At 37.8% G+C, this 15,953-nt stretch overlaps 1 protein-coding gene across 15 annotated transcripts in view; it reads right to left on the bottom strand.

The window, feature by feature from the left end:
* Window positions 1–15,953, bottom strand: part of CTPS2 (CTP synthase 2) — a 160,174-nt gene that overhangs the window by 129,976 nt on the left and 14,245 nt on the right. For all 15 annotated transcript variants that reach the window (XM_075131534.1, XM_075131532.1, XM_075131521.1 and 12 more), the window contains 5 exons: window positions 10,181–10,351; window positions 8,186–8,286; window positions 5,889–6,005; window positions 4,851–4,934; window positions 32–112 (listed from right to left, as the gene is read on the bottom strand). In XM_075131534.1, coding sequence (XP_074987635.1) covers window positions 32–112; window positions 4,851–4,934; window positions 5,889–6,005; window positions 8,186–8,286; window positions 10,181–10,351 — 554 coding nt within the window. The remainder of the gene's footprint in view (window positions 1–31; window positions 113–4,850; window positions 4,935–5,888; window positions 6,006–8,185; window positions 8,287–10,180; window positions 10,352–15,953) is intronic.

Here is a 15,953-nt window from a genome sequence, read left to right on the forward strand (position 1 = left end):
ATGATGGCCAAGGAAGTCTGAAAGTACAAACCTGTTCAGGTTCCACATGGCAAAACATGGAAATCTTTTCCTTCACTGCCATTTCGATAGGCTTTGTACTTCTGCAGACTATCTGTCAAAATACATCATAAATAAGAGGCATGGAAAAATAAGATAGGAAAAGACTCTAAGTAAATGGAAGCTCCTCAACATTAAATATGGAAAAGATTGACATCTCAAGAAACAACAGCCTGGACAAATAATTTTTTTCTGTTAGTTCTACAATATATCATAACACACATAAATACCATTTAACAAGAGATAGCTACATCAGATCTCCACCAACATATCCATACCTTTATTCACCTACTTTCCTGTTTTCTACTTTTTATATTTCCATTGCTTCCTCTGCTTCCAACGCTACCTCTCTATTATCCTCCTCAATTCTCCCCTTCTTCCTGACCCTACTCTTTATTCTTTCATGCTTTACTAGTTTACTCTTCAGGTATCATTTGAGTAACACACAAAATAGCAAAGAATAAGGAGAGTCAAAAGTGTGATACATTATCACCAAGTTTGTTGTGTTTTTGTCAGTTATCCTTTGTTTATTTACATGACTTTCTTTATCCTTCCAGTACCTTAACAGTACATTTTGGTTTGTTTGTAATTCACCTGACTGCTGCCCAGTGGACCTGGGAGCTGCTCTGTGTCCCTGAAAGAGAAGATCAACAGACCAAAGAGAGGAGTTTCTTTTCTTTTCTAACTTTCCAATTCCCTTTTTCTGATGTATTTATATCTGTGAATCCTTTGTGCTGAAAGCAGGACATTTGCGAATTTGTGGAAATATTTGCAATTTTTACCAACAAGGAATTTTTTTCCCAGGACAGATATTAAGTGATTAATTTCTCAATTATTATTTATGTTACCATAGCATGTAGGAGCCTTAGTCCCCATGATGTCAGGCACTGTACAAACACAGAATGCCTTTCCCCCCTATTTATGATTTGTTTGTGTGCAAGTGCTGATTATATTTTTAAAAAGCCTTTTTGTTCAGTAAACTTGCTCTTACTCCTTGATCACTTTGCTAAGTAAAATACATGCCAACTGAATTTTATTTTGCCTACCCTTAAAACAGGTACTCCAGTATGGAAAAATGTAATGCAAACCATAAAGTAAGAACTAGTGCAAGTTCTAATAGTTAAAGAAGAATTATGTAAGTAATTTTTAAATTCCCTTTACCTAAATGTGGATGAATATTCAGTTACACTTAAAAATTGACTTCTGTCTTGGAGAAAGGCTTTATCAACCATGACAATGTGTGTTCAAGATATTACAGAGAAGTCTACAATTCTTAACACACAGCTTCCAAGAGGGTGACACCAGGAGGTTAAGAGTTGTCTGCATGATGCGGTAAAATTATTGCTAATGGAGTCATAAAATTAAATGCATCAGCAATAGCAGGAAATAAAAAACTGCTGGTTTATATTTCCCGAAGCAATAAAATACAGGTTCACAGTAGGAATTATATAATTCAAGAAGGCAGCATTGGCAACCAGACAAGATATAATTTTTCAAGATGTCATGAGGGAGTCCCTTGGATGTATAGAGATTGTGCTCTATTTTCAAAGCTCTTTAGCTTAGAAGAAGACTACTCCACTCTGTTTTAGTGGTCAACAGCTACAGATAGTAGGAACATTATTGTTCTTATGCCTGAATTCAGGATATGGGAAAGTGACTACATTAATCTGTTTTCCTTTCATTCCACACTCAAAAATTAACAGTTTTTAAAAGTCTAATTTTCACAATAAGGCACAGGCAATTACTTTAACTATCTCCAGAAATCAGGTGCCCATTTTGTGTCTGAAGTTAATTGCATGCAACAGAGTTTGAAATTTAGGCCCTAAATCCTGAAATATTGGGTATGAGTGAAAACTTTGCATCAAAACCAGTTAAAGTTACTAAGTCACAACAGGTTTCAGAGTAGCAGCCGTGTTAGTCTGCATCCGCAAAAAGAAAAGGAGGACTTGTGGCACCTTAGAGACTAAATTTGTTAGTCTCTAAGGTGCCACAAGTCCTCCTTTTCTTTTTAAGTCACAACAGTGTGGTTACCTATCATGTCCTTTACCAAACTGATGATGTTGCAGTTACGATTAAGGGATTTTGATAACTGTATTCTAATGGATGTTAAGACAGCCTAGAATGAAAATATAGGCACTGTTTTTTAAACAGTGAAAACTGAAATAAAGCAAAGAAATGAGAAGCTAAGATAATAAATCTTACCTACCCTACATATAACTGTAGACATTATCATTATCAGATGACAGAAAATGCATCACAATGAAACAACCTTAATGCTAATCTATGGATTGTTTGACTTTACGTATTTTTTATTAGCTTGATTTCAGTAGCTAAATATTTTCTTTAAATAGATATTTTTAAATGGGAAATATTGGTTAATATATTTATCCATTAACAGTAAAAAAAACTGGTACAGTGCCTATAATTGTTTTTTCCTTGATAGTAATATGTACATAGTTTAATTGGAAAATTATGTAATGTTATTAATGTATGATAAAATTAAGTAGGTACTCTTGCATTACAGGCTTATTGATATGGATCATTGAAGTGTACATACAGAATTGTTTCCTTTTCATAACTGCATCATACTGTTTATTTTTCGAGTTTCCTAATGACAGAATAGTATTTATTTTGAGTAAGCATTAGGGTTGTTGGGTGATAATTAAATAGTTCTTTTATTCTTGATAACACTAATGTGTTTGTTTATTATACATAGAGGTGAATTCACTGTGACTTAACAGTCTCAACTGTTGTTTTTAAAGATTACTTTTAAGTTTTGGAATTTGCCAGTGTGTGTTTTCTTTGGTTTGTATTTGCTTGTTTGTTTGGGGGTTTTTTTGCATCTTACATTTCTTCCTTTGTATCAGAAAATAAACGGACAGGGTTTGAATGTTCTTTAACAAACAGTATTCCGTCTTACCACATTTAAACCATTCAGGTGATTTATGAGATATAATTTTAAAATTTGTTATAGTTAGTATGGACAACTGATTCTGGAACATTCCCCCCACATATACAAATATTAACATTTTTATAATGAACCACAAAAACATATTTAGTTTAATGAGTTATAAAAAACATATTCATTTATTTTATGATCTCTGCTGGATAGGAGGCTTCCAATTTGTAGAAATTAAGGTAATCGGAAAGTCCATTTTTATTTATTGGATTTTAGAAAAGAAAATTGGCAAAGTTTAACAAGTCTGCCACAAGTACAATGTAGATAGCCCAAACACTCCGTGGGAGTTCTGTCTGGGAAAGGCACAAAGGGCCAGGCTTTCAAAGTGCTGGCAGATTGATTAATTTTGCAGTGTTCATTACTGAGATTATTGATTTACCTGTGAAAGGAACAAAATTCAATAACTTTGTTCTACCAAATTACACTTAATTGGTATTCCAAACACAAGGATGTACTTTATGACTGAAACAGTAACATTTATCCAGAATAACATATGAACTAAACAGTTCTCTCTCTTGGAAAGGTTCAGGAAAGAGAAAATTTACCAAAAAAAAGGGAGAACACAATCTTTACTTGTGTATGTTGTCATTGTATAATAACATAATTATACCAAACAGCAGAGTTATGTATCTTACTAGGGGCTTGATATTGTAAGATACTACACACTTCTATGAAGTGCTAAGCAGCTTCAACTCCCAACAGAGTCAGTGGGAGCAGGAGGAAGCTCAGGACATTAAGGGAATGCCCAACACCTTGCAGAGCTGAGCCCTTAGAACTTTATTATGGTTTTGCCCAGAACCCAAGCAAAGGGCTGCTACTAGAGCAGACCAGGAAGCAGATTCTGGCTCAGATCATCGCAATCTGTCTCCCCTCTGCTCCGAAGACAAAGTTCCCCATGACAAGCTTCTACACAGTCCAGCATATTTTATTCGGAGAACAAGCATATCTTTGCTAGGTAGTGTGCTGGCCTCTCCTGCATGAGGAAGGACACAGTGGCTCTTTGGAGCCTGCTTTCTGCCCCCGCCCCCCGCTTCCCCTGTGATACAGGCCAGGTTGAGGAAATAATGCGACACCTTTGCACATCATTCACACATTTTATAATTAAATTGTTGGTCTGAACATCAATATTTTAATTGGACACACATTTTCAAACGATGGATTATTTTTCTGAACTCATTAGTAAAACTGATGATACAGCCTCACATCCCAAGAATTCCTCTCAGAATAGATCCAACCTTAACCCTAGACTTTTAAAGCCACATATGGAGATTTGGCTATAAGACTCTTTAAGGGGAAGTGCACAGCTAGGGATATTTTAGGGATTAAAGTGTATTGACATTCAGTACATTTTTGTAGTTTAATTTCTTTGGTTTTTTAGTACACTGGTATGGTCCAAGTTGCTTTCTTCCCCTCCCTCGTAAGGGCTTGTCTACACTTGAAATACTACAGCAGCATAGCTGCACGACTGCAGCTGCGCTGCTAAAGCACTTCAATTTAGACACTACCTCTGACAATGGGAAGGATTCTCTCATTGGCATAGATAATCCACCTCCCCTATAGGTGGTAGCTAGGTCAACAGAAGAATTCTTCCATTGACATAGCACTGCCTATACTAGGGGTTAGGTCAGCGAACGACAGCGCTCAGGGATGTGGGTTTTTCATACTCCTGCGTGACACAATTAAACCAACTTAATTTTCTAGTGCAGAGCAGGCCTAAGACAGATCCCCTTTCCGAGTAGAAAGAACTGCAGTCTTATGCTTTGAATTATTTACATGCACCAATATATCTAGATGACCGATAAACACAGATTTTATCATAGCCTTATGAACTCACCAGATCCGGAGACAAACCTAGGCCTCTCAGCGCTCGAACACTGTTCTGTGTAGGTTTTGTTTTCTGTTCTCCAGTAGCATTAGGCTGGAAACATATTTTAAAGGCTGAAACAGTAACTCAGTTATAGTATCAGGACAATAGTTAAAAACAAAGAAATGTCAGTGAAAGTAAGGATATTGATAAAGAGAAAAAGGTCTACATCAAAGCAAAGCACAATATGTTAGCATGGAGAATACTAACACTGTATTATTTTATGCATTAGAAACCCTTTGGAATTTCTAGCCTAACAGCACTAATTCAGGCCAACTGTCTCTTTTAGACCAGTCTATAGAGAGTATAGGGCTCAGAACTGTGGAGGAGAAACATCCAAAACTGGACCTTCTGTAATAGCTCGGAAACTCCACAAAACAGTGCCATGCCTTCAGGGACCTTCCACAAGTGGAACTGATTGGAATTTAGTACACAACTCTGTCCTCAAATATACACATTCAATTACCATTGAAATTAATTGTAAATGGATTAATATAAATCAGGACAGAATAGGCTCCTTTTTATCTATCCAAAATTATAATCCAAAAGAATAATCCAAAAGGATAATCCAAAAGAAATTCTGGAAAATATGGTGGTATTGTCAGTCCCCCACGTCTACTTTCCAAAAACTTGCCTATAAATATTTACAACTTTAAAAAAAAACTTTTAATCTATTTATTGGCGTAAAAGTCATGGTTAGATAGAACAAAAAATTTTCACCAGTATAAAGCAGATGTAAACTCACAGATGAGTTAGTTTTATTAGTCTTCAGTTACATTACCTGGAATACTAAAAGGGAGACAATTAAAGAATATTGGGTGAAATCCTGGCTACAGTAAAAACAATGGCAAAACTCCCACTGGCTTCAGAGGAGCAAGGATTTCACCCATTGTCTCTTTAAGCTTTAAAACACTGACTCCCTCCACTACAACCCCTAAAAAATGATATAGAATGCAGTACAGGGAAAAACTTAACTGAAAATGAAAATATATTATCTTACTAACTTACCTGTGGTACAAGGCTAACGTGGATATTGCAGAAGTTTTCTCTTTTTGCCTTAAACTGGAACTGTCTGAATGCCTCAACAAATGGCATTCCTTCAATGTCTCCAATAGTTCCACCCAGCTGAAAAAGAAGGCTTAGAATTTACTACTGCTCTGTCAGTTAAAAAAATTAATTTCTACTTTGTCAGCCCTGAAAATTTCAATTGCTCATCTCAGTTGTGCATGTTGTAAGAGTGAGAATGAATGAAGTATGGTTCTGAAGGCACATCTTGTAAAGAGCCTTTGCATCATTACATGGGCCACTTCATGTGGAAAACTTTACTCATTTTCAATGCTGATTTTATTCACTTTCAATGCTGAGGGCACAGTTTTTCACAAGAATAAGTCTGTTAACACCGAAAACTTTATGCTTTATATACAATTTTCAGTATCTTGGAGACACCTGTATTCTTGAATCAAGTAGTAAGGAACAAGTTATCAATACAGTAAACTGCAATTTGGTAATTGAGAATGAAAATGTTTTTTAGTTTCCTGTTTGCTGAATTAATAATAACTGAGGTAAATATGAAAAGGGCATCTAATGCTATTATCATAGCTCTACAATGGGATAAACTGCACATCACCAGTTTGGCATCCTAGTAAAAGCAGAAATAATTAGAAACATTTTATGCCAGAACAAGATAGAAGTAAGGAATAAATTAAATTAATAAAGAAAGGTATTCAGCAATAGCTAGATTCACAAAAAGAAAAGGAGTACTTGTGGCACCTTAGAGACTAACCAATTTATTTGAGCATGAGCTTTCGTGAGCTACAGCTCACTTCAGATGTAGCTCACGAAAGCTCATGCTCAAATAAATTGGTTAGTCTCTAAGGTGCCACAAGTACTCCTTTTCTTTTTGCGAATACAGACTAACACGGCTGTTACTCTGAAACCTGTCAATAGCTAGATTGGAGCTGCATAAACAGATAGAAAGACTGGAGCTGCATAAGCAGTCTTCCAACAAGATCGTTAAAAGCAAAATTATCTCAGAATGTGGTCTGATGTGCCCTCTTGTGGTCTCTGGAATCATTGCACATTTTTGTTCAACTAAAATTAAAACACACACACACACACACACACAAAGACTTCACTGTATTTGACATATATAATAAACCTACTTACTGCAACAATTTGCAATTGATAAATTATATTTGTAACCTGAAAGCCTTGAAACCGTATTTGAGTGTGTCTTGGTCTCTACAGAAAGTTTCCTGATTTGGAAAAAAGAATCACTGACAGCCTCACCCCTATCTAATATAAGGAAGTTCCTGTGCACTTTTCTGTTTATTGCTCTGTCTAAGCTTAAAGGAAATGTTGGATCTATATTGTACACTTCATAAATATAGTGGAATCTTTCTAATCAAGCCGAAACCTGAGGCTAAAATCAAGGCTGGATTGTTTTTCCAAAAGATATGCTATAGTTCAAAAAGAAACTATGAGCTTCATACAGAAATAAATAAGTGTCTATGGCCTGCGTTATGCTGGAGTTCAGACTAGATGATAATAATAGTCCTTCCTGGCCTTAAAATCCATTAAATACTCTTTCTTCGAATTCCCAGACATGTCTTCTTGAAAAATTTCATTGAAACTTGAATGATAATAAATAGTACTACCTAGCACTTACGTAGTGCTTTTTGTCCTTACATCTCAAAGTGCTTTATACAGGAGGGACTATACTGTTTTGCAAGACCTTAAAAATAAAATAGCTAAAATGTGACCTCAATCCATAAGTTCTTAGATACATTCTTGAAAGCATGATCATGAACAACCTGAAAGGATCCTTGGTTTGAAGATTGCAAGCTATGATTTGAAGAGTTCTTCTACTGACTATGATGTCATGATTTCTGAGATCATCAAGGAAATTAAGTCCTGCTCCTTAATATTGTTAACCCAGTGTACGTAGCTGGAATCCATTGTATATGGCTTGTGAAAATAAATACACCGGAACTTAATTACACTGACTGGCTGCTTTAAGAGAGTATCAGTACCTAAGGAGCCACTCTTCAGCAAGTTTCAATGCTCTGCATGGGGATTTAATCACATTAATGGAAGTCACAGGGAGGAATCCATGCATTACATACTCAGAATCAACGCCAAGGGCCATACAGTATTTGTGTGTCTTTGTTGTTGCTATCCATATCAACTCAACCTGACATATATACACAGCACAAAACAAGGGAGGAAACAAAAGTTCTGTTTATTCATCACACATAACCAACCCCATGGATTACATCTGCCAAGATGGGAAGTTTCATACTTGCCTCAATGACACATATTTGTGGCTCTTTCTTGTCACTGTCCACAGGAACCTTTGCCTGATTCATCACCCATTCTTGAACAGCATCAGTAATGTGTGGAACAACTGCAAGGCAAATGAGAAAAGGAAGCACTTCCTAATGTAGGACCACATATTGCTTCCCACTTAGAGAGGAGAGAAAAACACAGTGAGCTGGGAAGATGAAAGGGGGAAGCAGCAGCCCCATGGCATGTTCCTCCTTTCTTTGAGCCTGCAGAAGTCCCTCCAGAAGACTGAAGTATGGCCAAATCTTGTTGGCAAGGAGGAAGGGTTTAGTCAAGGCAGCAAAGAGCAGCTGCTCTATGCAGTATGCACCCTCTGAAACCCGAATGGATGAGCATGCCAGCACTTCCGGTGTGAATGACTGCATGCAAATTGAAAAGGATGTTCCTGAATATTTATAGATGCAACTGAAATTTGCTCTTTGGAAAACATATATGCAAGTAAAGCTTGATTACTGGAATGCACATGGGAAGCAAACTCCTCCTGGACCATCTGGAGGACAGAACAATGTGCTCAACTAGAAAAATAGGCAGCTTCAGCACACTTACCTACTGCACTCAAACTGTCCTTGATCTAAATTAACTTACAATTTCAGTTGCCCAATTTATCAACAAAATTAGCATAAATCCAGGAAAGTATTTGAAGTGAGCACTTCATTCACATTAATCCAGTAATGCAAATATGTCAGTATCCCTCTGAATAAATAAAAGTTACCCAAGTAATTGTTCTAAACAGTCTTTATTAGAAACTCAAATAATCTGCATGACTTTAACCTACATGGAAAGTGTGACGTTGCACTCCATATGATTTTATGAAAATATGCTAATGAGTGTGAATATAATGTAACTGGAATATGATTCATGCAAAAGGTCTCTTGTAAGGTATCATTACAAAGCTTATAATCTACTGAATGTGATCATCCTATTTGTATACATGTATCATTCTTGTATCTGAAACTAGAAATATGAACTATAACTCTGAGGTCCTATTGTAATTATGCAACATGTGGGTCATTAATGGTGGTTTGGAATCTTGATGGCTCCCATCAACTAGGACAGTTGGTTGTAAATGGCTCTGTTTACTTGCAAACCTTCCTGTGAGTCAGGCCAGGAAGAATGAAGGCTTGGGGTCTCACAGGACATGTGACCATTTCACCTGGTACTGGAATCCATCTTAAACCTGGTGCTTTTCCATTTAGAAGGAGGGGTGGGGACCCACAGAGGCAAAAGATTCCCGCCTTGTGCCAAAGCTATATAAGGGGGTGGAACAGAACAAAGGAGGTTCCAATCATGAGAAATCCCCTAGTTACTACCTGAGCTGGAGCTAACAAGAACTGTACCGGGGGAAAGGACTGGGCCCAGACTAGGAAGGAGTCCAGTCTGTAAAAGAAGCTTATTGGAACATCTCAGGGTGAGATTTTATCTGTAATCAGTTCTTAATATATTAGGCTTATACTTGTGTGTTTTGTTTTATTTTGCTTGATAACTAACTTTGTTCTGTCTGTTATTACTTGGAACCACTTAAATCCTACTTTTTATACTTAACAAAATCACTTTTGCTTATTAATTAACCCGGAGTAAGCAATTAATACCTGGGGGACCAAACACCGTGTATATCTCTCTATCAGTGTTATAGAGGGTGGACAGTTTATTAGTTTACCCTGTATATGCTTTATACAGAGTAAAACGGATTTATTTGGGGTTTGATCCCATTGGGAGCTGGGTGTGTGAGTGCTAGAGACAGGAGCACTTCTTAAGCTGTTTTCATTTAAGTCTGCAGCTTTGGAGCGCGTGGTTCAGACCCTGGGTCTGTGTTGGAGCAGACTGGCATGTCTGGCTCAACAAATTAGGGTCCTGTAGGCCCAAACTGGCAGAGAAAACCAGCTTAGAGGTAGTCACAGCACATCAGGTGACAGTCCCAAGGGGGTCTCTGTGACCGAACCCGTCACGGAAAGTACCTTGAACTGTCTTTCCCAAGTAATCTCCATGTCTTTCTTTATTGATTACATGTTGATAGATCTTTCCAGTGGTGATGTTATTATCTTTATATAGGTTGATGTCCAAGAATCTTTCATAATTTCCCAAGTCTAAGTCAACTTCTCCACCATCATTTAGTACAAAAACTTCACCTGAAAAAGAAAATGAAAAGGTACAAAATAAATTGCCCTGGGTTTTCCTCCTACATTAACACATAGGAAAACAATGTAATGATTACAAATTACTAAATAAATGGCAGGAATTCTGCAAACATAATAAATACATTTTAGTAAAGGTGCTGTATAAATAAGTGCAATGAAGTGCAATGCTTTATTTCAATTATGTTAATTATTTTAGGCTCAGATTTGGGATAAAATCTGCATGAGTGACTTAGCAAGTTTTGAAAATGTTACCCCTAGTTTTGATTCAGTTGTTTCAGCATAAATATCTGGTTTGTCATACCCACAGCTAGGGACTTATCCAGTGACCACTGAAGGTAGTGGAATCTTTCCATTGACTTCAAAGAGCTTTGGATCAAGCCCAGAGACTTTTTTCGATCTCTAAAGATGCCTCTTTTAAACAGTGACCTTCATCAGCCTGTGAGGGAACCACACCTGTTGCCTCCAATATGGCTCCAAATGAAATCAGATGGGAAAGTGCTTTGGAGAACTGAAAAGTACTTCAGCAAGAAGTACTGCTCTTAAGCATCAATGACTAGATAATTTGCTGGATTCATATTATACAAACAAAGATAAAATCTTTCGAAGGTAAGCTCTAGAATATGTAAATACACAGTTGCAATGTAAAAATGTGTCCATCAGGATATCACACTCTCTTTAAACAAATAATGAAAGAAAATGCACTGCACAAGAGGGTAGATGATTTACAATCTGTGAGATGCTACATTCCTCCAGTGTGCTATTAATTTCCCATTTAAGTCACGGGGGCTGAGTACGCCCACCACCTCTCAAGAGCAGGCTCCTTGAGAATAAAGAATGAGGAAACTTTGGCTAATTTGAAATCAGGAAAAGATTAACCTGGGAACTCTGAACTATGGGTTCAGCTAGCTAAAGTTACATTGCTGGTAGCATTTTGATCAAAGGGACCAGTCAGCCTGGTGTCTGCTAGGAGGTCACTGACAAGGAAAAGTGAGTGTTACACACAGAGCTGTATTGATTACTTGTAAGACTATTGATACAGAAGGGTACTTTGCAAACTTTGAGGAAGACTTAGAACCTGGTATTTTGTAGTAATGGGGGAAAGCTGGCATATTTTCAGACTGCACGGCCGACTCTTTTAGAGCATGACCTGATACCCAGTCAATCAGTGAGAGTTTTTCCATTGATTTCAATGGGCACTGGATCAGGCCCTTAAAGAAGAGGAAATGTTTTGGGATTATAAAAAATAACCGATGATATGATCTAAAAGACTGAAATATGACGTTCTGTCTCCCATTAGATGATATTGGGGCAAGGGCAGAGGACAGATTTCTATATTTCAATCACCTGAAAAAGTCTAAACATTTACTGCAACTGAAATGCCATACTTAAATTAACCTGGACACAGACAAGATGGGAAACAAGAAGCTATGTAACTGTTTTCTCTATTTACATATAGATAGATTTAAACCTTGTTTTTTACATCCAGTTTTGACTTAACGCCCCATTTTCTTCACTAATGTGAGTTGCAGGAAGTCAAACCTGATGGACACTGTCCCAAGGTTTAGGAGAATGAGTGGAGTGAGTGGAGACAGGCAGCTCCATGGCATAGGCCAGGCTAAAGTATAGCCTACAAAGGCTTAGCCCTGGAGCAGGATTTTTTCCTTTTTATTTCTTTTTCTTTTCTCCTTTTTTAATTAGATCCTTTTATATTTCACAGGTTTTTTAAAAATCACGGAGTTCATTTTATGTGGATTCTTTCTGTCATCTGTTTAATTCAAATATTAATATGGTTTAAAATACATATGGCAAGAGATTGGTCCATAAAAATAATAATTGCTGATATTCTTTTTAAATTATTAATGAATAAAAATCTAATAGTATTTATATCTTTATAAAAATGAGGGCAAAAGTCTGCCTTCAGTTAAACTGCACAACCTCAGTGCAGAACACAGAATTACATGAACATAATCTAGTGCAAAATTTGGCCCTCTGATTTAAAAAGTTACCTACTGAAAATTTACAATAGCTCCCAGAACTGTTTCAATAATGCAAACAGGTTTAATTAATATTTGTAAAAGCATTTTGAAGATTATGAGTGCTATTATATTATTATTATCAGCAACAAGTATATAAATAGACTTGTTAACTTTTATTTGATAGTATGAGCTATTATAACCTATTGTTAAAGGATTGGTATGCACTTAGGCACACAATGAAATATTTATTAAAATATACTAGTTTGCATACAGCAGTCAAAGGAACTTTGCTTTATCACCTTTAGTAAAAATTTCACTAAACTGCTTGTTCTAGATATAGCTTTTTATATCTGAAACAGGATTTTCTTTTCCTTTATAATAAATGCACTTATTTACTTACTTTTTCATTTAAATGAATATCTCTAGTGATAATTTCCAATTACACATCCGATTAAGTGAGCTGTAGCTCACAAAAGCTTATGCTCAAATAAATGTGTCAGTCTCTAAGGTGTCACAAGTACTCCTTTTCTTTTTATATATAAAAAAGCAGCACAACTTGACATTTATGAGAAATAGTGACTTAAGTTCAGATTAACTTGAGGTATCAATATTTGAAAAGTATGGCCTAAACAATTTACCTGTAGCCTATAGGTAGTGATAGGTAAGACATAGGTATAAGTTAAGGCAGTAATGCAATGCACCTAAAAGCCTCAAGGTCTGTAAGACAATAGCTTAGCTCAGCATTTTTCAAATGCGGGCACCGTGGCCACATGCAGCCACCAGTAGAATTTTTTGCAGCCACAACAGCCTCCAAAGCATGGGTGGAAATTGGAGGAGACAACGCAGTGGCCCCTCCCTGCAGCGCCCAGCTGTTGCTCCAGAATAGCTGTTACCAAGGGCAGTGAGATGCACCACCAGGGACTGGTGACCTACACCACGCAACCTCCTCCTCATGAGTGCTTGGCAGCACCTCTGGAAACACATGGGGCTGGTGTACATGGCACTGGAGATGGCTCTTGTCAGTGGAGGTGGCTGCAGCATTCGATTGCTGGGGCGCTCTCCTGCTCCCGCCCGATCTGGGCACGGAGCCTAGGACTCCCCAGGTGGCCAGGGAGTTCCTGACCCACCTTACCTGGGGTGGGGTCTCACTGAAGGGCCATGGGAGGCAGGGACAGAGAGACTGGTCAGTGCTTCCCCTGCCTGGGGCCGCACACACTGTTTACAGATGCTGTAGTTATCGCAGTAGCTCAGTGGCTCAGGGCTGCTTCAGGGCTTGGGCAGCTTCCCAACAGGGTGAGGGGCTCCCGCTCCATGACACCCTCCAAGCACTAGAATAGGAACAAAGTCTGGGTGCACTGAATGGAGAGCTCTACTTACTACTGCCTTCCAACTACATAAATAAATGACAACGATTTGGACATGTATGTGTGCATATTTATTTGGTTTTTTTCCTAAAGTTAATTAAGTATTTTAGGAAAAATTGTCAGAGCAGCCACCAGCAAGAGTTGGTGGCCACACACTGAGACCACCAAAAAATGTATTGTGAGAACCCCTGGCTTAGCTAAACTAATCAAGGCCTAAGGCCTCATAAGATAACCAGGAGTAACCCTAGATCATAAGATATCACAAGACAGAATGCTTTAATAAATGAGTATGACTCAACTTCTGACAGGTAACCACAAGATGTCAGTTAATACCAGCTTTAGATATTTTAAGTTAGGAACATCAGAAGATATCCAACCACAAGAATGCCATAGACACTAATTGACGAATATGCTAATAAACTTGAGGTAAAAGGCCTAGTAACTTATGGGAGAAGAGCACCCCAACTTTAGTAGGGTGAGGAAATACAGACAAGGAAAGGGGCTGAGACCCCTACTGAATATGCGCTAGGCACAGTAAAAGTGCATTTCGGCCAATATGCCTTGGAAGAGGCCAGGACAATGACTGCTAGTAAGGATGACAATGAAGATGATGACTAACCTTTTGGGTTGTTCTGCAAGAAATAGTGTAAGTATATGGATGCTCAGACACTCGTTTTATATTATTTCTACCCTCTTTGCAGAGTTGAAGTGTTTGTGATATTGCTAACCATGCTAAAAAAATATTACCAAGACAGAAGGCCTTTCCTAAGTATGAGCATCTCTGCTGTGCACACCAGGGTTCTCATCATTGTGATAACTCTAATACTTCTGGGTCTCATCAGGAGCCAGGACCCTCGTAACCCACAGAATGTTATTGGGATTTCTAATTGATCAATATAATGAATACACAATCAGTAGATAAGGCAACATACCTAAGGTCACCCAGTAAGGCAAATGGCAGAGCCAAGAATAGAATCCAGTTCTCCTTAAGTCCCAGTCCTGTGCCTATCTATTGGACTAGGCTGCTTCAGCATCGAGATCTGAGCTAACCCCTTTCAAGTGCTGCTCTGCTACTCTGTAAGTCATATCTCCCTCTGACTTGAAAAGCAACAGTTCAGTTCTTCAAAGCACCTGCCTTCTGGACTTGAAATTACAGGACCCAGTTCTGAATTTGATTCCTGTGGTGAATAAGCCCCTTTTCATTTTAAATAGATACCAGAGTACACTTCAACTCCAAGCACAGCTGGAAATATTTTAGTAATCAAGGGGGTTTTCTCCAGTTCTCCACTACACTAACCACCCACAGGACATTCACACCACAGGCTATAACTTCTGAAGCTGTCAAACTGACAAGAATGAAACTGCCAAAGATTTGACTTATCATGGAACCGAGAAAGTGACTTTATAGTTAAGACTATAACGAGTTTTCCATTATAAAACTAATTTTGACCTTCACTTCTACCTTCCTCAGAAAGACTCCTTTCTGTCTGAAATTTATTACATGTGGCCTCCTGCCAGAAAACTTTATAGGAAACTCTTTGAAAAATGAGCTCTTGGAAAGGTCTATCATCTTTTAAAAATGTTGTATCTCAAATATAGGTTGGCCTAGTAACATTAAATTTATTCATAGTATCATAAAAGTTAGAGATTAAAAAAGCCTATTAGATCACCCAGTCCATCTTCCAGACAATGAAATAGTATGACTTTCAGTATTTTCTGGAAGTCTGGTTATTTCATTCTAGAGTTTGTATTGATCAACCAAGATACTCAAAACTAGATCAGATGCAGGACCTACAGCCCTCTCTGTGTGCAACTATGCAGACATTTAGCAAATATTTTTAAAGATTTCCAGCAGCTAATGGAATCCTCAAAGGCTGATGTGTCTGAGAACTCCATTAGCTCTTGACATACTCTACAATTTTTGCAAAAGACTTGCACAGTCTGACTATGAGGGGGTTAGAGGTCTTGTAGGAGCTAGTGTAATCCTTGAGGAAGATTTTTCAAAGGCACAAATGAGAGTTAGGTACCCATTTCTTACTGATTGTCAATGGGAGTTGGTCACCTAACTTCCCTTGGTCCCTTTGAAAATGTCTCCTCTTTGTACATTGGCTGATTCAGGGAATGGATGCAGTCTCTGATGAATCTGACTCCTCACAGAAGCTCTGTTCCCTCTGCTGCCACAGAGAACCACCCTCCATCAGGACCATGGTCAGCTGCACAAGCAATGCTGGGTATGTCTACACTGCAGCTGGA

This window comes from Caretta caretta, chromosome 1 (genome assembly GCF_965140235.1).
Source record: "Caretta caretta isolate rCarCar2 chromosome 1, rCarCar1.hap1, whole genome shotgun sequence".
Taxonomy (NCBI): domain Eukaryota; kingdom Metazoa; phylum Chordata; order Testudines; family Cheloniidae; genus Caretta; species Caretta caretta.